The sequence below is a fragment of the Rhinopithecus bieti genome, unplaced genomic scaffold (assembly GCF_001698545.2).
Source record: "Rhinopithecus bieti isolate Rb0 unplaced genomic scaffold, ASM169854v2 scaffold_12, whole genome shotgun sequence".
NCBI lineage: Eukaryota > Metazoa > Chordata > Mammalia > Primates > Cercopithecidae > Rhinopithecus > Rhinopithecus bieti.
The window spans coordinates 548,222-570,562 of NW_016803028.1; the positions used below are offsets into that span (position 1 = coordinate 548,222).

Below are 22,341 nucleotides of genomic sequence, written 5' to 3' on the forward strand. Positions count from 1 at the left end.
GAAGGGAGAAGATAAATACCTTGGCATTCCGCCTTTAAGAACAGTGGGAAATAAGGAGCGCTATCTATGAGGGGCTGGCAAAACGCACAGGAAATCATGAGCACTCAATGGTGAAGATGATTATAGTCCCCAGTGTGGAGTAGAGTTTCCAGATTTGGAAGTTCTGGGCATGGGAGTGACAGGGTGGAGAGAATAGAAGCAGTTGTCCCAAAATGGGGACAAGGGGGCCCATCCCCATGCAACTACCTGAATATGCGGCCCTTCAAACACATGCAGATCCAGCACTTAGAGAGATGTAGCCTGTGAATTAGCACCCCTACTCCCCAAAGGACACTTCCTCAGGGAAAAAGATGTCCCCAGTGGTCTGGGAATATCTCAAAGCTTGTGAAGTGTGCTACAAGCTTTGAGCTGTAGCACCAGGGGCTGTTTGTGGTAGAGACAGAAGCAAGCTTTCCTGAGACATAGTCTTTACTATTTCAAGAAATTTCCCTCTGCTCTCCCACTCCCAAATGGCTGGAGGTCACTTGGCAGGAAGCCTTTCATTCCACATTTGGGGATAAAGGTTAAAGGAGTAGCGGTCCTAGGATAAGCAGCATACGAATGGAAACACCAAAACTGGGGTTCCCAAACTGTGTGCCAAGGTACCCCAGGGTGCCACAGCAAACTCATAGGGTCTGGTGTTAAATTTCTGAGAGAAACATGGTCACATCTGTTGGACTTTACGCAGAATATAAGCTTTAGGTAATCCACACTTTCAGCATTAGGTCTGTGCACTTTTGATGACGAATGTTTTTCTGGGGTTGGGTTTTCGGAGGGTACTCTGATGAAAAAGCAAGTATCATGCCAGAAAGCAATGTGGAACAGGAAATGAGGGTGACTCCAAGGTTTGAGAAGTTGTGCGGTGCCCAAAAGGTGCTAAGTTTTTATGACAAGTATTAAAGTGTTTGGACAAAACTACTCAATATACAGAACTTTGGGTATTTGCTTTGGACTATGGGTGCTGCGAAAAAAGTACTAAGATGCTAAGAGTGCTATGAATAGAGAATGTGTGAGAGCCTCTGGAATCTCTGCACAGAAGTTAAAATAACTGAGAGTATACCCATTCCTGGAAGCAGGTTTTGAGGGTCAATTTCATGAAGACTCTGAGAGTGAAACCAAGCTACAGCACAAGAGAGATGGGAAACTGTGAGAAATGGAAGGGTTGACACACAATACAGGAATGACTTTATAATTTTCCCACAGCCTCATTCCTTCCCAGTGACATTTCTAATGCCTGCCTTCAAGATGTGACCACACACACCACTCCAGAGATCCGACCTGTGTCCTCCCTTGGTCCAGGACATACCTTGAAAGACAGTTCGAGGTTTTCACCACCCCGCAGCGACATAAGAGGGTCATACGCTCCAGTGTTTTGGAAGTAATGTCTGTCCATGGCCACCACCTCTCCGGGCACCACAGGGCTCCTGGACACAGAAGACGGGCAAGACATTGTAGGTCAGAACCCAGAGCATAGCAGGCAAAGCTGGGGACTGGGGTTTCCCAGGTGGGAGCTCCAGTGACTGACAGAATAGGCTTTGGGCTCAGGTAGAATGCAATGTTTTTAATTGCAAGACCGGAGCAGAGCCATGATGTCAGAAATCCCAGTATTTGATGAAAAGAGAGCTATTCTTGCTTAGGCCTTTTATACTCTATTCTCAGGTACTGCTCCTAGAGAGGGCCCAGGGACCACACCTGAGGCTCCCCTGCCCTCTGGCTTGAGTCCCTCTGGAAAGATGTTTGGGAAGAAGGCCTTGGTTAAAATAAGGTACCCTGAGAGAGGTAGCACCTGGCCTGACACAGCGACATGGTCAGGCTCATTCCTCCTTTCTCTTTCTCACCCTCTTTTGTTTTCCTAATGACCATCCACCCTCTCCCCAATTCTATGATGAATCCACCAGGGACCCTGGAAGCAGATAAGTCCCCACTGCTCTAGGGGAAAAATAAATGATTTATAAACACAGGAAGCTAGAAACCTTTAATAAGGGAATTGAGATCGTAATATCCCTCAGAGAGATTTTAAACAGAGAAAGATGTAGTCAGAAGGCTTTTGAAAAAGGGTCTCTTCATCTAGGAGAAACAAATTTTAATGCAGCCACACTCTGGGAATTTTTCAAAGTATAAATGACTAAGAGTTCAGATTTTCTTAATTACTAAAGAAAAGCAATGCATTAGCAAAGCTACTGGCCGCTAGGTTATAAAATTCTACATTGCACCAGAATACTAAAACTGATGTTGTAATGATTATTCAGTCTAATTTCCAATTTTGCCACTCCCAATTTGTAAGATCTTAGGTGGGCTATGTGTCTTTGAGCTCAGCTTCCTCACCTCTAATTGGGGATAAAATAGAGTTTCATAATTGGGTTTTGAGGGGATGAAACAGGTAAGCCATGTAAAATACGTAGCTCTGTGCATGCTACATTTTAAATGCTCACTGGATTTTGATGTTACAAGTTCAGCATTCCTTTTCTGACACCTGTGGGGCCAGTGTGTTTTTTAATGCAGAAATTTTTGGACTTTCAAAAGGGACATACACTATATACTACACATCAGTCCTAGTGGGGTCTGGGCTGGCACTCTTTAGTCAAATATGCTAATATTTCTTTAGTGAAACATACACATATTTTCACAGTAAGCAGTAAGTGGGATAAATAAGGCCAATGCAGACACCCATGTCAGTTCAGGGCAGCTTTTGCTGTCTAATGATTTTCTTTTTGTTTTTGTTTTTTGTTTTCTGTTTTTTGTTTTTGAGACAGAATCTTGCTCTGTCACCCAGGCTAGAGTGCAATAGTGTTGTCTCAGCTCATTGCAACCTCCGCCTGCTGGGTTCCAGTGATTCTCGTGCCTCAGCCTCCTAAGTAGCTGACTTGGAGGGACTACAGGAGTGTGCCACCATGCCCAGCTAATTTTTTTTTGTATTTTTAGTAGACATGGGGTTTCACCATGATGGCCAGGTTGGTCTCGAACTTCTGGCCTCAAGTGATCCGCCCGCCTCGGCCTCCCAAAGTGCTAGGATTACAGGCATGAGTCACTGCACCTGGCCTGCTGCCTAATGAATTATTAAACAAATGCTTGGTTTTTAGAGCTTTTTGGATTTTGCAATTATGAATAATGAACTGTGGCCTTGTATTTAAAATATAGCATAGCAGTGAAACCGGTGTTCTCAAGAGCTTGGCTGTCTGGGTTTAAATTCTGGATTCACCTCTCATTGGCTTTACAGTGTTGGGAAACTTTTAAAATCCTTATGTACCCCAGAAACCATGGAGTCAGACAACCAACCCCACTGTGTCCTTTCAGAATTCCTGACCCACAGAATTCATGAGCTTAATAAAATGGCTGTGTTTTACACCAAGTTTGAAGTGGTTTGTTATGCATAAGATATCTAGCGTATCTACTTAAATAGAAGAGTTATCCAAAACCAAACATGTGAGAAGTCACCCATACAATAGGATATATTTGAGACCTATGGTTCTTAGCATTGACATGCTTGAATTCTTCCTGTTTGCTAAGACGGGACCTGAGGAATCCACACCGTACCTGATGAGAGAGCTGGGCCAAGATTCCATCTCAGGTTGCCACACTGGGGCATTAACTGATGCTATCTGGAAGAGCCTGGCAGAACTTTATGAATACAGCAATATAATGGTGGTAACACCTACATCTGGGTGCCTGGCACTCTCTAAGTGCTTTTCACAGATTAGCTCATTCAATCTTTACAACAACCCTATAAATAAATAAATACTATAATTGCTCTCAATTTACTGATAAGGAAACTGCGGCATACATGAAGTAATTTACTAGGAAACTGTGGAGTCAGGATTAGACCCCAGGCAGGCAGGCTGCACAGTCCATCTTGAGGAGGCAACGGCAAAGCAGGTGTGAAATGGGGCCTCACCTGATGGGGCTTACTGGGGACTGGAGGGCCTTCCTCACATGCTCCGGCAAAGGTTCCCAATGGAAATCCAGCTTCCAGTCCAACACCCCACGCTGCAGGTCCTTCGAGGGGTAATACTGGAAAGTCTTCCAGTCAATCACATCTATCACCGGAGATACCACCCGGCTCCTGGAAAGAATTGTGGAATCAAACAAGGGACATAAAGCATTTACTTGCTGAGACTGGAAACATAGTCTGTACATGGGCTGCCCAGTATGGCGGCTACCAGACACCCATACCTAAAATGGGGTTTATCCAAATCAGGTGTGGAGTAAAATACACCCTGGATTGAGAATACTTTAGTATGGAAAAAAGGATGCAAACATCTCAATAATTTTTACATTGGTTACAGGTTGAAATGGTAATATTTTGGATCTATTGGGTTTACTAAAATATATTATTAAAATTAACTTCATGTTTCTTTTTATTTTGTAATGTGACTATTAGAAATTTTTAAATTACATATTGTTATGTGTTATATTTATATTGTTGTATTTACATACATGTGTTATATTTAGATTGTATAGCAGGGTTCTAGAAAATGTTTTTACATAAGGAATTGGGGTCCATTGCTTTAAAGAGCATGCCAGTACTTTTCTTTCTTCAAAAACCTTTCTTGACAGCACTGAGAGATACAGAGAGGGGTTCTAGGCTCAGCTCTGTTACTAATGAAGTATGTAATCTTGAGATACCTATTATACCTCTCTGGGCCTCAGTTTCCTCATTTGTAGAATGGGAGGTTGAACTACTTCCCACAATGGCCTTTCTCAGCTGCAATGCTCTAGGACTGTGGCTCTTAACTTCTTTTGGGGTCCTTGATCCCTTTGAGATTCAGGGGAAAACTATGGGCCACTCCTGAGTGAAAACTTATATGTCCATGTAAAAAATACTGTGCACGATGTCAGAGAGTTTACAGACCCCTACTCTCAGGTCTAGTTCTTCTTCCTCCTTGTAGCATAAAACTTGATTGGCTTGAGAAATCAGGATTTCCAAGCCCTGGAAGTGTCCCTACTGTCAATGCATGCATATATGAACATGTGGTATCTATAACCAAAGTCCTGAATCTTGGTTTACTTCCTCATTTCCTGCTACTGTTGGTGATTTTTAGCCCAATTTTATTTTTATTTTATATTTTTTTGCACAGGCTGGAGATATGACTGCAGAGTGATGTGGGAAATTGACATGGGTCATATACTTTTTAACTAAGTGGGTGTACCAGGAGCTGCTATCCAACTAGCCAATATCTCAATCACATTTTCTCCCCCTGGCCTGTCATGATAATTATGTCTTAAATCTGTGCCATGGAATGAATCAGGCCTGAACTTCAGGGTGGCTAGAAGGTATCACTCTAAGAGAAGTGAGATTCCTGGGAGGGGAGATACCAGCCACATTGTGTTTACACTACCATCAAATTCCATCTCCATTCCATCATCTTGGAGAGAGCCAGGGTGGTCCCACGATTTCATTATCTGCTTTAATCTATGGCTTTAGGTAACTGATATAAGTGTAAGGAGTTGTGGAGTCTATATTTAGAGCAGGGATCTGAATATGCTTTTCCTGCCTCTTTCACATTGTTTCTGCTGGAAGGCAAGGGGAGCATAATCCCTGGGGGTCTCCCCTATTTTGGGGGTAACCTGCATTGACCTAAGAAAACTGAGAACCTAGACTGGGGAGGAAATGAAGGCACCCAGAGCCCGTTCCAGAGTCTCCACTTACTGTGTAATGAATCAGGCAGATGGATAAATTTGGCTATTGGCAAAGCATCTTGTGGAATTTTGGAAGCAAGAGCTAGGGAATTGTGTGACTGAATTAGGAAGAAATGCATGAAATTTGTGCCATCTTCAGCAATCATAAAAGGACAAGAAAGGGACTTGCATTCAAGCATTCCTACAATCAATTCATCCTAGACCTCTGTGCTGTGTATTTATTTCTTTTTTTCTTTTTTCTTTTCTTTTTTTCTTTTCTTTTTTTTTTGAGACGGAGTCTTGCTCTGTAGCCCAGGCTGGAGTGCAAAGGCGCGATCTCAGCTCCGCCTCCAGGTTCACGCCATTCTCCTGCCTCAGCCTCCCAAGTAGCTGGGACTACAGGCCCGCACCACAATGCCTGGCTAATTTTTTGTATTTTTAGTAGACATGAGGTTTCACCACGTTAGCCAAGATGGTCTCGATCTCCTGACCTAGTGATCTGCCCGCCTTGGCCTCCCAAAGTGCTGGGATTATGGCATGAACCACTGCGCCTGGCCTCTTTTTTTAAAAAAATGGTCTCACTCTGTCGCCCAGATTGGAGTGCAGTGGCACAATCTGGGCTCGCCACAACCTCCTCTTCTCAGGCCCAAGTGATTCTTCAGCCTCAACCCCCCGAGTAACTGGGACTACAGGCATGAGCCACCATACCCGGCTAGTGTGTGTGTGTGTGTGTGTGTGTGTGTGTGTGTGTGTGCTGAGAAACGGGATTTTGCCATGTTGTTGAGGCTGGTCTCGAACTCCTGAACTCGGAGTGATCTGCCAGCCTTGGCCTCCCTAAGTGCTGGGATTACAGGTATGAGCCACTGCACTTAGCCTGTGCTGTGTACTTCTTCACAAAGGAGTACAACAAAGGAGAAACATTCATTATGTTTCTCTTTTTGTTTTGTCTTTCTGGACGCTCAGAGTCACATGTAAAACTTACTTCTAATAACTATATTACCCCTGACTCCCAATACCCTCTTTTCCTTTCTGAAATCTTCTTTTTCCTCTATTTTAACTGTGTACAACAGTGATTAATCATGAGCCTCCCTGAGTACATTTTGGATAGAGATAAAGAATAAATGTCAATGAATGAAGTGAGGAGTGCTTTCTATTTTGGTGTTTATTCTTATGGACCATAGTGTCTGCCTAAGCAGGGCTAAATTACTGACTCAAAAAGGGTGAATAATTAAAATAAAAAACCCACAGTCTTCTATTTAGCTTTGTGGTTTTGTACCTACAGACGTGTCTGGGGTTCTCGGAATTCATGTAAAGCAAAATAGCGAGACTACCTCGTTTGACTTGGAAGGAGCTGGAAGTGTCTGCTTACTTCATCACTCCCTCACCTGTGAATTGAGTTTTAACCCTCAGGCAGGTACAAGGTTGATCCTATGTTAAGCCTTTCTAAGTTCCAGGAGATCAAGTGCTTGTATTTTAAAAGGCAAACAGAAGGTGTCAAGCTGCTAACAAAGACTGGCTCACTGAAATATGTGAGATCAATGAATACATTACTGTCCAGATATTCAAGAGCTAACTGTAGTTTCAAGCTTCCCATAACCTTTTACCACGATAAAGAATAAGCCCTTGTTTATCTCATTCCTTATTAATTCTCCTGAGCCTGGATGTTCCTCGAGGTCCATGATACATGAGCCATTTTGAAAGTTCATGCGTATTCTTGGTGTTTGTGGAAAGTCTCTTATACTAGAAGCAGAAGACTCTGAATTAATTCTCCCTTCCCAGAGCTCTTGCTGCTCAGGTGTGACCGCAGGACTGGCACCAGCTCTTGCAGCGGCAGATATGAGGACGTGTCATGCTGAGGGGTATGAAGTACGATGGTGGCTGGAGAGTTTCCTTGGGGCATCTGAGCCAAAGAAGGCTGCTCCCTCTGGGGGGCCAGGAGGCATCCTGACCTCCTGCTGCTCCTTGACGCTCGCACACGTGCACACACACACACGCACGCGCTCGCTCCCCCCCACACTCAGACTCTCACATGCTTACACACACACACTGACATGCACAAACACAAGGGGTTCTTACACTGCTTTCCATCATTTAATCCCTCAAAGGGCAGAGTGGGAGGTGTTCTGCTCCCTGCTCCACATTGCTTCTCCCCACAGTAGCCCTGGCTGATCCTGAAGGACTGGATGTCTCGCAGATAGGGACCAAACCCATCTTCAAGACCCATCTTCAAGTAAGAGATAACTTGGTCAGCTTCTTGAGATGATATCATCTTTCAGCCCCTTTCAAGACTGTCCTTTTCCGCTTAGAAACCTTCATCCTTCCGGGGGTATGGCTTCCACTGCTTGGCTTGGGTATGAGAGCTGGCAGTCAACACAAGGTAGCTGGGAGCTGGATACAACAGCTAGTCTTGATTCCCTTCGTTGTTACTTTGTGTAGAAACTGGCCATCAATCAGCACCTCCCAGGGCCACCCTAAAATCACTTGCTCATAGGGAGACTCTGTGTAGGGTTGCTATGAACAGTTACAGGAGTTGTGCACTGTGCAACCCAAGAGAACACCTCTAATATCATCGTTACCGTAAATTTACATTCTTATTTTGACAATTTACAGACAGTTGGCATTAAGATGTCTTATTCTAATAAAATCAGTATGTTATGACCAATTTTCTGAGGAATGGGAGTCAGAAGGAATGGTCATGGGGAAAGGATTTCTACTAATTCAAATAAAGTTGCCACATGGCTAGTAGGAACCTGCTAGGCAGGGACAAGGAACAAAGGCTGGTCAGCAGGCTCTGAATTCCTTGGCCAGGGTATGGAGGAGACTACGACTCTGAAATAGCTGATTTGTGGCTTATTGCACTGTTCACTCACCACTCCTACCCCACCTTTTTTTTAAATAAGAGCTCTTAAAGACCCTTTTTTGTCTTTTGGGCACTGTGTCCTCATCTGGTGACAGAATGTCTCCTGACACAAGCCTTGCAGACAGCTGGGGCCCCTTTCCTCTCCATGTCAGGAGCTGCACCAAATGGCTTCTGCAGCTTGGCTTTGCATGAGGCATGTGGGCAACATCCCTGGGGGAGAACAGCACACGCTGAATGAGGCTGCTTTCCCTGCCACAGCTCACAGAGCATCGCCATGTGGACTGGAGAGAGTGGGACTCAGATACCAGAGGTGGCTTTTCTTCCAGATCCTCACCTGCCAAGGCCTACAAGCTGGACACTGGGGCCCAGAGAAAACAGAGTGGACAAGAAGCCACGAATGAGGTGTGGAGATGATAAAAATGTGGTCACATCATGCAGAAGAGATGGAACCCAAAGAGGAAGGCAAGCCAGTAACACACCAGGATCAGAGGCCCAGTGAGTGTGTGTGGGTGTGGGTGTGTGTGTGGGTGTGTGTGTGTGTGCGTGTGTGTGTGAGAGAGAGAGAGAGAGAGAGAGAATGAGAGACCAAGAGACAGAGAGACAAAGACCATGAGAAAAGTAGAGAGGCAGACAGACAGAGACAGACAGGAGGGGAAAAGAGGAGAGGGGAAGGGCACAGGAAACTAGAATATCTCTTAATCACAAAGGGCTTCCCAGGGAGCCCCATTTTCTTTGTAGCCTAGGACACCGAGGTACGGCCATGTCTTTCTCCCTTCACCTAGCTCTGTGAAATGGGCCCTGATGTGAGAAGCAGATATGAGGGACTCACAACAGCAGGTAATACATGTCTCACACCCGGGGTGGGGTTGGGGTGACTCACATTGCTCCCTGACCAGCTTCTCCAACTCTTAAAAAGAAAGTGTATACAATAAAAAGAGCACTGGACTCAGAGTCAGAAGACCTGACTCAGCTACAAATTATCTGCCCTTACACATCATGTCACCTCTCTGAGCCTCAATTTCTCCCCCTATAAAACAGAAGCTAAAATACCTGCCTGAGGCATCTCATGGGGGTCATTAAAGAAAGCATATGAAATAAGTCTGTGAGGGTTATACATACATAAAGTTTAATGATATTAATTACTGCATTTCTAAATGTCTGCATAAAAGAAGCGTAGAAAACAGCCTGGCTGTCAAGTGGCTGTGTGACCCTCAGGGGTCTTTTTTATTTTCCTGGAACTCAGGGTTCTCGACAGTGAAATCATGAGGTAGGACAAGAAGATCTTCATGGTCCCTCTGAGAGCCACCTGTCTGTGATAACAGATGGGAATTAGAGGAGAAATGGGCGAGATCAACTTTAGAGTCTGACTCCAGTGATAGACATCACTGTGATTTCAAGATGGTCCTTTGCATGGAAAACAATCAAAACTGCCAGCTTCAGAGGGCTTGCGTATTTTCTTTTCTTTTCTTTTCTTTTCTTTTCAGGATGGAGTCTCGCTCTGTTGCCCAGGCTAGAGTGCAGTGGCATGATCTTGGCTCACTGCAACTCCTGCCTGCCAGGTTCAACTGATTCTCCCACCTCAGCCTCCCAAGTAGCTGGAATTACAGGTGCCCACCACCATGCCCAGCTAATTTTTGTATTTTAGTAGAGACGGGGTTTCACCATGTTGGCCAGGCTGGTCTCGAACTCCTGACCTCAGATGATCCGCCTGCCTGGGCCTCCCAAAGTGCTGGGATTACAGGCATGAGCCACCGCACCTGGCCAGCTTGTGCATTTTTGTGTCCTAGTTCTTGTCCTAGTGCTGAATTTATGTGTGTCTTCTTTTCTTATGAGATGTGAGTCAAGAGGCAATCTGTCTCATGAAACTGGGCAACATTAATCTGTCTTGATCTCACTTGAGTTCTGATTGTTCTTCTTTGTTAAAATGGAATGCTGAACTATTAACAATTTACTTTATGTCATTTGAAACCGTCTCCATTTGGCAGGATGGTAATTCCTATGTCTCCAGGATTCATTCCGATGTGGTCCAGAAATTTTTTCTTATATTTGATTGATCATCCCAAACTTCAAGTGAGATAATAAACATTCACCATGGGTAGGCACGAAGGATAGAAGTTATAAGGCTTGGTTCTAGCATTGATCCTATCTTGCTGGGCAGCATCAAACAATTATTGATCATGATTCCACTCTGCTACATGCCTACTTGAGCTCCAAGGGGTATGCCTGAGGTGGTTCAAGGTGGGCCAGCCACCAGGTTTCAGTTTTCCTGGGTGGGATATTCAGACTGAGGGTAGCGGTTGACTAGACATGTTTAGAAACTGTTTGTCTTGAGCAAGGAAGTAGGAAAGAGATTGACAGTCAGATGGGGAAGGAGAGCAGAGAAATGATCAAGAAAAATGCTAAGATGCTTGTCTATAGGGCAATGTAATGCAATCCTCTCCAACTTCACATTTCCAAGGACTGGCCTTAGGTAGGAAATTAGGGACCCCTTATATAAACTGGGGAAACAAAGAATGCTGTTGAGTGATCACAGAACCTAATGCTTTCTTTTTACGGGTGAGTAATCTATGGCCTAGTGTAGTTCAGAGACTTTTCCCCCAGGTTATGTTATAAGCTTGATTAAAATTGCCAAATTTTCACCAAAGGCAATGATAGCCATAATAAGGTGTTACCCTTATCATGCAATTTAGTACGATTTTAAGTATTTGCAACCTCATAGAAGCTGTTCTCCAAGCCTCAGTTTCTTTATCTATAAAACAAGGTAGATGGACTGGAAGACCTCTAATCTCCTTTCCAACTCTAACTCCATATTCTTAAAAGACCTAAACATCTGAAAACCCAAAGGGAATAGATTACTCTCTAACAGAGACTCAGGAATTAATAGGTGGGTTGTTCTGTGAGTGGCTGATGCTGTAGACTATTTCTCCCAGTCCTATGTCTTGCTTTACAAGCCCAGGGAATAAGTTACCTGTCACCAGCTATTCTGCTGAGGAGGGGCTCCAGCCAACCTGGGTGGCACTCGCAGTGGGCATCCATGAAGACCAGCACATCCCCGGTGGCCCTGGTGGCCCCCAGCATCCGGGCCCTGATGGCACCCAGCCTCTTGTTGCTCCTGAGTAACTTCACCCCCTCCAGCCTGGCCACATATTCGCTGAGAGCAGACTTGAGTTTTCCTGGAATCAACAGGGTTGTGGTCAATGGAATGACAAATGCCACAACCGATGAGACTGTGACTAAGATAATTGTCAGCAACTCTCTCTTGGAAGCTGTGGTGAGCACATGGGTCCTAAGAACCAAAAACATGATTACAGTGTGGTTGTTGCTGAGATGTAAGATGCTTCGTTAGGTTGGGGTGGGCCATGATTCTCTCCAGTAAAAACTAGAGGGATGCTGTCAGAAAACCAGGAAAGGGGAGAACTTGCTAACATTCTCCAAATGCAGGAGCAAGAATGCGGCAGATACTGTTGGTGTCTGATGTGGTTTGGCTCTGTGTCCCCACCCAAATCTCATCTTGAGTGGTAATACCCACAATCCCTATGTGTCGAGGGAGGGACCTGGTGGGAGGTGATTGGATCATGAGGGCAGTTTCCCCCATGCTGTCCTCGTGATAGTGAGTTCTCATGAGATCTGATGATTATATAAGTGTTTGACAGTTCTTCCTCTTCTCTCTCTCTCTCTCTCTCTCTCACTTGCTGCCATGTAGGACACGCTTCCCCTTTTACCATGATTGTAAGTTTCCTGAGACCTCCCCAGCCATGCAAAACTGTGGGTCAATTAAACCTCTTTTCTTTATAAATTACCTACTCTCAGTTCTTTATAGCAGTGTGAGAACAGACTAATATAGTGTCCTAATCAGATTCCCTGAGCTCCCCTTAACAGTTTTGGTTTGGTTTGCATGTCCCCAGCTGCTGTGCATGCTAACTGAAATCTGAACCCCTCTGGAGACTTACCTTAGGGTATTAAAATGGTCTCTGCTGCAGGTGCCAGACAGTGATGCAGGATGCTGGCCCTGGCCCCAATCATGGTCAATGACTGACCATTGCAGGGTAAAAAGCAAGACAGACCCCACAGTGCAGCCTGTGCTCCAGAGTTCCCCATGGGACCAGGCTATGGCTGGACTTCATCTGAAACCACATCTTTGTTCAGCTCTTCCCTCTGTCTCTTCTACATCACTCACTCCCCTACAGGTTTCCCCTGAGAGTACACCCTCAAAAAAATCACACGCACATGAATCTCCATCTCAGGCCCTGCTTTCAGGAAACCCAACCTAAAACAGTGGTCAAGGAAGCCAAAGGCAAACGGGTCCATTAAGTTTGGCAGCTGGTAGGAGATTAGTGGTGCTGGTCAAAGAGGTCTCATTGCAGTTGATAGGGGAGTCTGCAACACAATGGGTCCAGGAGAGAAAACAGGAGATGCAAAACTGAGACCAAGAATCCAGACAGTGTTTCAGGAAGGTTGATTCTATAGGGGAAAGGAGAGAAAGAGGCCTAAGAAAAAGGTGATGAAAAGGATGAGAGAAACTTGTTAGGTTTTGTGTTTAAGATAAGAATAACTTGATTGTGTGTGTGTGTGTGTGTGTGTGTGTGTGCATGTCCATGTATACACATGCCAAGAGGAACAAGCCAGTGGAGATAGAAGGAACAATATGTTCACAGAGAAGCAGTGGTCTCCATGAAGTCTTGGAAATGGGGAGTCCCCCCAGCCCAGTGGACTAAGATCTCCCCACGGACAGGGGTTGTACCTAATGCATCTCTTCTGCTCCAACCCTTAGTGCAGGGCCTGGCCCCCAGTAGGCACTCGGTACATGTGCATTGAGCAGAACTGAGCCAAAAAGCAAGAATTTCCCCCCAGTCCCCCAGCCCAGAGGTGGCCTTAACTGTGGATGCAAGTAGCCTGGCTGCTTTGGTAGCCGGATCTCTGGGGAGGCTGGAGAAGGTTAAGACAGCCCTGCCCGAGAGCCCCCAGCGGACTTTGTACACTCCTTCCCTGGGAATCTGTCTTCTAAGCACCACAGATTTTCTGCAGGGGGAACAATGTCCTGAGCAGTAGAGGAAAGGAGTCCCAGTCACTGGGCTGTTGCAATTCTCACTGGTAAAATGCTTTGCTGATTTGTTACTTTGTGATTATTTTTCTGGTAAGATTGTCAGCCCTGGTCCACTCCCTAGAGAGGAATCTGTTAGTCAAGCTACTAACATTTCTGAACTTGCATGTCTGAAAGGCAGCCCCTCAGTGATGTCATTGGCTTTAACATTGCTAAATGTAACATATTCCTCACCATTCATTCTCCCCTTCCACTGTACTGACAGAATTTTGATGTTTCTTGGGGAAGCTAAAAACATGTATCTCCCAAGACTTCCTCTCACTTCTGGCAGCAGCTCTGGTAGAAATAAACTGAATGAGAGGATTCTGAGAAAACTATTATTTTACTATTTTTTTTCCCAAAGAGGACAAACTGGACTGGCCTCTGCCTATCTCTTCTTCACCTTTTTCTGTTTGAAATATGTATGTGATGTCCAGAGGTAGAGAAGCCCTGTTATGATTATGAAGTCAAAACTACCCTCTAAGCATGTTGAAGTGGAAAGCAGATGAAGGTGGGTATCCAATGGCATTGTGAGCTGTCACGCCAATCCTGCATTGCCGCCCTACAAGCTTTCTGTACTATAAGGAAAAATAAATCTCTATTCATTGGTTAAGTCACTGCAGCAGGTTTCTGTTCTATGCAGCCAAATACTGATATTCCCACCAAACATTAATTTATGAAGCTCTCCTTGGGCTGACTGCTGGTCTCTTTAGCTATACCTCTAACCCTTGTTAGTATTATGTAGGACAGACTTCTAGCAAGAGAGCTTCAGAATAGATTAAGAAAGAACTTCCAGACTGCAATGGTTGTTTGGCGTTCTCAGCGGGTTTTGAAGCGGGTAAGAGCACCCATGTCTGATTGGTATAGCACTCGGCAAAAGCTGGGGTGATCCTCAACTCCTTCCTTCCAGAAAACAGCAGAAATACTGACTTCCACTTGTAAAGGGTCGTCACGGGCTGGTCATCACAAGCATTTTCTGATTTAATGATTTGGTGTGGGCAGTACCTGAACGAGTACCCTGCAGACAAGTACCCTGAAGCCCACCTAGCTGATTCTATCACACTATGCCGTCATGACCATCAGCTTGGAAGCCCATCAGGGTGGCTCAGGGCAACCCGCAGCACCTTTTTCTGTCACAGTTTTCCTCAGAGGTAGAGTAGGGTTGATAAGCCCTGCCTCTCTGGGTGGCCAAGATGATTAAATGAAAACAGTGTGCAAGGTGCTGCTTGTCTGGGATCTGGGTCTTGGCAAGCACACAAAGGAGAGGGACCAGCAGAAATGGAAACAGTGCTGGCCTTGGTTGTGGAAAAGGCCTTGCACCCCAGTGTCAACAGGGAATACGGGGCCACTGGATGCAGAGCCAGCCCAGTGGTGAGGGGCCGAGGGGGCGTTGGCCAGGAGGGGGCAGCCTAATTGCTTGGCAGGGAGTCCTAATTGCTTGGCAGGGAGGGGGCTGCCAGCTCTGGGGTAGCCCGTTTCTCTGGGGCCCAGCTCCTCCACTTACCATACTCGCGAGGGGCACAGACATAACACAGCTCATCAGATGGTGGGGGCCAGACCACAGGTGTGCTCTTAGGTGGACCCTGCCCCACTTGAGGGTTCAGAGAGTCTCTGGGCACTTTGCCAGCCGACCCAGCCCTGTCCCGCACCTGTTCATTAGTCCTGCCTAATATGCAGCCAGCTGCACCCAGGAACCCCAGGTGTTCCCAGAGCCTCTGGCTAATCTGACTCACTGCTATGGCCAGGCTCAGCCCATCCCTGGAGTGAGGACCGTAGAAAGAACTAACAGAGGCACCTGGCTATCCTAGCCCTTCTCCATCATTCCCCTTAGAAAAATGCAATGCTCAGCTCCCCTCGGAGCGTTCTGATCTTCCCAGAAGGCCAGGAGGGGTGTCCCTAGGTCATTTATTTGCGCCAGAAATGTAGGCCTCAGGCCCAAACCAAAGACTAGAGCAGAGGTTCTCAAAGTGTGGTCCACAGAAAACAGCAACATCAGCATCACCTGGGAGCTTGTTAGAAATGCAAACTCTTCGGCCCCACTCTATCTCCAGAAACTCTGGGAGTGCACCCTGCAGTCAGTAGTTTAAAAGTCCCACCAGGTGATTCTGATGCACACACAAGTGTGAGAGCCACTGACCTAGGAGTCAGGTGGGGGCTTCTCTGTCTCCATCTTCCTTTAGGGCTGTCCCTAATAGCGAGGTTCCTGTGAGAGGAAGCATACAGGCAGCTTCTGCAAGTCTGGCCTCTGGGCCTGACTCTGCTGCTTTTGGCTGACGCTGCTCCAGTCTGCTCTCTTCTCTGGGCCCCAGTTTCCTCCTCTAGAATGTGAGTGGGTCTGTCTAGGCCATGATGAGTTAAGGACCGATGCACATACGTGCATATGTGTAAAGTGCTGCACCGAGGTCTAGGAGGCAGTCAGCACTCACAACAGGGCTGCCTCGTGTGATTCTTCAGTGTCTTGGGGAGAGGATTGTTGGACTGGGTGGGGCCTGGGAGAGAGATCTCCACGGGACCAGGCCGAAGTGATGCGCCTCAAGACCTCCCCAGGTGAGGCTCCTCAAGACCCTCCCCAAGGCTTCTCTGTCTTGCGGCCCCCACTGCCTTACTGGTTTCCCCTGATGGCTCTTCATTCGTAAGTTACTTGCTCATGAATCCTCATCTGGAGGTCTGTACTTGGGGAATCTTGCCTAAAATAGTTCCAAACTTCAATCTTTTGCTTGGGAACTCCACCCCCCTAGGGGGTAAGGCTCACCCAGGCGAGCCTGGAGGAAAGCCTTGGCTACCTTGCTGGCTGAGGTCGTCCACGAGGATGATCTCCTTCAGGAAGGCCCTGGGCACTGTGTCAAGGATGCTGTGAACAGTCCTCAGGAGGGTGGACCAGGCCTCATCATGGAAACAGAGGATGACACTGGCTGTGGGCAGGCTGTCCTGAGGGTGCTGCTGCAGACACCTGCAGGGAAGAGAGCCAGAGAGCCATGGGAAAGAGAAGCCCACAAGAAACGTTCCACACCCTCTAATTCATCTCCCTTGCCCTGGTTGGGGCTGCTCCCATTCTATGGCTCTCCTATGGAATCTCTTAAAATTCCCATTTAAAGAGAACCTGTTACGCCCCATAGTGGTGCTGTCTACTATCTCCCAATTCTCAGAACTCAAGAGCTCCTTTATCATTTAATCCAAAGTCCCTCTCACTGCAATTGAGAAGCATTGCCATCGTTCTCAGCAGATGACTGTCCTCATCTGTAAAATGGGAATGAATGACAATATTATCAACCTCACAGAGCTGTGGCGAGGCTTAGATAGGATGATGCACATAGTTAAGTGTCCAGTAATCTCTAACTGTCATCCATTCAAGGGCAGGGACACCACTTTCTTTATTTTTATGTTCCTACAATCTAGCACAGCACCTGGCACACAATTTTTAAATGTTAGCACTTACTATTTTTAAAAATTTAACTTTAAGTTTCAGTATAGATGTGCAGGACTTGCCGGTTTGTTACATAGGTAAATACATGTGCCATAGTGGTTTGCTTACAAAAGGCACTTTGTTTTTTCTTTTTTGAGACTGAGTCTTGCTCTGTCGCCCAGGCTGGAGTGCAGTGGCACGATCTCGGCTCACTGCAAGCTCCGCCTCCCGGGTTCACGCCATCGCCGAGTACCTCCCGAGCCTCCCAGTAGCTGGGACTACAGGCGCCTGCCACCACACCCGGCTAATTTTTTGTATTTTCAGTAGAGACTGGGTTTCACCATGTTAGTCAGGATCGTCTCAATCTGCTGACCTCGCGATCCACCCGCCTTGGTCTCCCAAAGTGCTGGGATTACAGGCGTGAGCTACTGCGCCCGGCCCAAAAGGCACTTTCTTAAGTTTCTGAAGCGCCTCTTTCTGGGTTGCAGCTGCTGCTCAAACCATGTTCCTCCTCAGAGGGACATGTCAATAGGAGCCATCTCAAGGACCCCAAACTTCGGGCACCTAAAGGCATCTGTGAGGTGGAACTGCAGGCAGAGTGACAACCAGGCTGAGGCTGGCCCTGTCTGAGGGAAACACCTTCCAAGAGGTGTCAACTCACGCTGCTGGCTAGCCTGGTACCAGCCTAAGAAAGGCAGAAAACTCTCAATGCACAGGAAACCTGTGTGTGACTCTCAGGGCAAAATCCTGTGTAGAGAGGGAGAATTGAGTCTAGGTAATGGTAAACAGAATTCCTAAATAATTTTTAAAAACACATAAACATCTCATAAATTCGCTATTTTGTTGGTTTATAAATTTATAAGCTATTTATTTCCATAAATGATTTGAAGCCCCTCACAAAAAAACTACACACAATACAAATACTTAAAATGATGGTAAAATAAAAATAAGGAGGAAAAGTCAGGAGCTGAGGAATATAAGTAAATGTAGAAAGTCAGCATTTGGAGAAAGAACATAAATACATAGGTTATAAGGGCCTAGGTATTTCTAGAATGAATTTAAATTTGACTCTGAGATTCCTGGTAGCCAAAGTAAAATGTTTATTCCGCAACAGAATTATCACCATTAGAGAAGTTACATACAAGGTTTTTTGGGGAAAGCAAAACCCTTTCTAGTAATTTTTTTCTTTCAATTACCACTTTACCACTTTTTATTTTGAAATAGTTTAAGACTGACAAGAAATGGCCAAAATAGTACAGAGAGTCCCTGTGTTCCCTTTACCCAGCTCCCCATCGTGAAAATATCTTACATAACCGTCCACAGTGAGCAAAACCAGGAATCCGACATGAGTCAATACTGTTAACTCACATTAAATTTTGAAGAGAAGATTTAGCACCCATCTAACACTTATTTGAAAGAGAAATTCCTATGAACTTTAGAAAGAAGTCCCCAAATGCATGGCAGCGTTCTAAGAACCATCCTTAAAACAAATAAAATAATGAACTTTTATAGTTTGAATTCAGGGCTGTTCAAATAACATGTCCAAAATGGAACCAAAAAAACCCAAACTATTGCTTGGGTTTATTGCCGGGAGACTGGCTATTTGCCAACTGAGATAGGAAAGGAGTCTGGGGACAGAGAGGCCTGGGTTTGGAATTCCTGTGGGGGCAGTTTAATAGTTTACCAAAATCAGTCCTGTCTGCTCTAAGAACAGAGCACAGCTATGCCTGCCAGCCATGCCTGGCTCCTTTCTCTGTCTCAGTTCATAGACTATGAGAATTGGAAACAACACAAGTGTGTGGTATGCACACACATGTGCACATGCGTGTGTGTGTGTGTGTGCATCCTTGCAGTAAGATGGTCAAAAGAACTTAGACTTCGGAATCAGATATATTTAGATTTGAATGTTCACTCTGTTGCTTCCTAAGTTTCCTTGGGTAATTCACTCAATGTTTATAGGTATCAGTTTCCTCATTTGGAAGGTAAGGGTAACCATAATTACCCTTTAGGCCCACTGAGAGAATCAAAGAATAATAATAGGCACCCAATAGACAGTGACTGTTTTATAGCCATCTTCCAAAAAGACACAAATATAATTAGTATGAATGTTATATTTATGATCATCTTCGCAAATTATAGCTACCTTTAAACAACTATTCTACAGCATAGTATGAGACATCTACTGAACAAGTTTGGGTTTGGGTTTCCCAACAGTTTCCCAACAGTTTCCACTTCAGAGCTTTTGGGAGAAATAAGTTTGATAAAGGGCTTAGCACAGTGCCTGGCATGGAGCAGGGTCTCCTTCAATTAAAGAAATTTGTATTTAACCTCTAGCTCTTTAAGATCACACTCCTTGCATATTACTCAAAGTAAGGAGATGTGAGAACTTCCATCTCTGCTAGTTAAATGGTGACTAGGGCACTCAAGTTCCTCTCTTTGATCTCACAGAACATTCTCTGTGGGGTGGCAGTCTCTCCTGGTAACTCAGGCTGTGGACACTGAGGCTCCACCACTTCCTAGCTGTGTAGATGACCCTGGGAAAGTTGCTCAGCTTCTGGGTACCTTGGTTTCCTCAGAATGGTAGCAGTAGGGCCCACTTTTTGGGGTTTGCTGCTGTGGAGATGAAATGATCTTTATAAAACAGCAAGAACAGTGGGTGGCACAGAGTGAGCACCACGTGTTTGCTGCCATTATTAACAGATGTCCCATTACTACAAGAGCCTCTCAGGCTCTTCCAGCCTTGAAAGTGTGTGTTCTTGATTCTTTGGGGGCTCATTCCTGCAGGAGGAGGAAGAAGGAGGTAGAAAAATCAGGAGAGCAAGCATTTAAAAGAGAATTTCATAGACTCCCCTTGCTCCAGGAATTTCTGGGTTTTATGAACATATACAACTTCTGAGAGAGAGAGAAGATGGTGAACTGATGGATGCGCAAGGAGTATGAGTGGGATAAACTTAACAGGCTGCTAAGAGATGTTAAAGGCCAAATGGGTTCTTGCAAGCCATTACAAGGCTATGGGGGATGCCCCCTGCAAGCTGTGGAGGTTTGTCTTCTGGCATCAGCTCAGAAAGAATCCTTCCCCTCTCTCAGGGAAAGAAGCTCACACAGCCTTCAAGACATAAACCGACAGCTGTGGTTTGTTCTGCAACTGCAGAACTGCCTGGAGACCAAAGCTAAAACTCACCATGGAAATAATCTGGTGTTTCAGGAGAGGACAAGCACGGGCTCTGAGTGGACCCAGCCTGAGGTCTGTGAGAAGGCCCAGCACCCACAACATGGCTTGGAGTGTGGAACTAAATATTATAACCCCAAATTTGACAAAGTCTTGTGTCTCAGGGCCTGTTAGATGCTTTTAAGAAGAGCCAGGGATTATTTTGTTTCCAGTGGGCTGGAGGGGGAGCCTGAGGATTGTGCAGACTGTGTAGCTCCCAGGCACCAGTGGAAGGGAGGGATACCAACTACATGTACAGGTTTATGGCTGTCCATGGTCTTCATCCCAGGATAAGCTTCATCAGCCTGTGGGCAGCACAGTCATGCAGGGATGGGGCAAATGGGATGAGTCTTCTCTGTGCCCGTAGTTCCAGGTGGCAGCACAGAACCAAGTAGGAGGGTATGACAAGCAAATAGAGTCCCTGAGAGCAGCCAAACTGCAACTCCATTTAGCTTGATAAACTTGCTCAAAAATGTGTTTGTTCAGCTGATGTTATATCAAGTGGATAAAAGGCCAAGTTTTGGCATTGGATTCAAATCCCAGTCTGTCCTTATGTGACCTGGGAAAGTACCGTAAGCTCTCTGAGAACTATCCTTGCTTTCAACAGTCTCCAGATCAACAGACTCAATTATACTTCAGTCATTAATTCTCATTTCTCACAATCCTTTTGACTCCATTAATCCATCTTGAACATACAATTTACTTAAATTCATGTTGCTCATCTATCTGTAAAATGGGGTTGTTGGAAGGATCAAATGAGCTAATACATTTGAAGTACTTATTCATAGTAAGAGCCCAAAAAATGCTAGCTATTATTGATTCTTGCAAACCTCTCGTGTGCCTGGATATCTCTCTAGCTTCAATTTCTTCATCTCAATAAAATGAGGATAACAAGTAGGGTTACTTTAAAGGGCTATGTAAGATGTTGTGTGCTTTGTCCACAGCAGGCTTTCAATAACTTGAAGCTGTTACTATTTCTCAGGTAGGAATGTGCTGACTGGCTTCTGGTACTGTCTGGACATGTCTCTGAGGATGTCCTTCAACACAGCAGAGGAACTGGGCTGGTATTCTGGGAATAACAATCACTGATATTTGTAGGATATTCCCATCCATTATCTCATTTACTCCTCATCTCAATCACTGGGGCTGGTGCATTGCCCAACACCAGTGGGTGCCATGCCTAGAGATCACCATGCACTGGTGTCTCTTGAAGTTATGCAACATGGTGGTGCTGTTCACCTCAGGGATTACAGGCAAAGGAGGCCAGGTGGGTGATTGGAGTTCAGCTAGATCCCCTGCTGGACTTAATCTCCCTAGAACCCTGGCCTAACAGCAAAATGTTTCCTGTGATTCAGGCTGCCACCAGGAGCAAAGCTCTCCAATCTCCTTGCTCATCCAGTGGCTTTGGTGGCTCCCCCTTTTTTTTTTTAAATGCAGGATGACTTCCCTTCAAGAGGATAAAGCTTGTAATAGAAAGCATCCAACTCCTTAGCTGATGTGAGTGTGTAAAGTTTTGGGAGATGCCGAGGAGACAATAAGAAATGGTCCAGATGGTATGGCCCTACTCAGCCCTGTTTGGGAACCCTGGGCTCCTCATGTCACCATGAGGACCTTGGAGAGAGAGGACACAAGGAGGGAGGTGGAAGTGAGGACAGAGAGGGAAATGGTGCTAAGGACTTGTCATCTGCTTTGCAATCTATCCACTCTTTCTCCCTGGCTCCCACCCAGCCTTACAGAGTGTCAGGCAGTAAGAAATGAGGGGTGGGTAGACCTGAACTAGGAAGAGGGTTTGAGCGGTGATTCAGAGAAGCCACTGGAAACCTAGGAAGCTGGCTAACAGAGATATTTGAAAGGTCCTAAACTGCATCTACACCATCCCCTCCTAGTGCTCCAACCCCTTTGTTCAGGTTTGAAGGGAGCATAAGCTCAAATGCCAGCCAGGGAGATGTGACTCTGGCCCTGTGGGTGCTGCAGTGGGCCAGAGACCACATGGCCCACCTAAAAGGAGCAGCTGATGTTACTGGGAGGAAATTTAGTACAGTTTTGCCACATCTTCCTGATTTTCAGAAAAAGCCAGAAACCTGAATTGTTTCTGGGAAATCTCTTAATTTTTTAATGTTGGCCACTAATCCAAC

The 22,341-nt window shown here is 45.7% G+C and overlaps 1 protein-coding gene across 1 annotated transcript in view; it reads right to left on the reverse strand.

Moving 5' to 3' along the window:
• GALNT15 (polypeptide N-acetylgalactosaminyltransferase 15) overlaps positions 1-22,341 on the reverse strand; it is a 53,990-nt gene that overhangs the window by 17,822 nt on the left and 13,827 nt on the right. Inside the window, exons 3-6 of the mRNA XM_017880805.1 lie at positions 16,379-16,545; positions 11,484-11,688; positions 3,932-4,099; positions 1,346-1,463 (exon numbers count right to left, since the gene is read on the reverse strand). Coding sequence (XP_017736294.1) covers positions 1,346-1,463; positions 3,932-4,099; positions 11,484-11,688; positions 16,379-16,545 — 658 coding nt within the window. The remainder of the gene's footprint in view (positions 1-1,345; positions 1,464-3,931; positions 4,100-11,483; positions 11,689-16,378; positions 16,546-22,341) is intronic.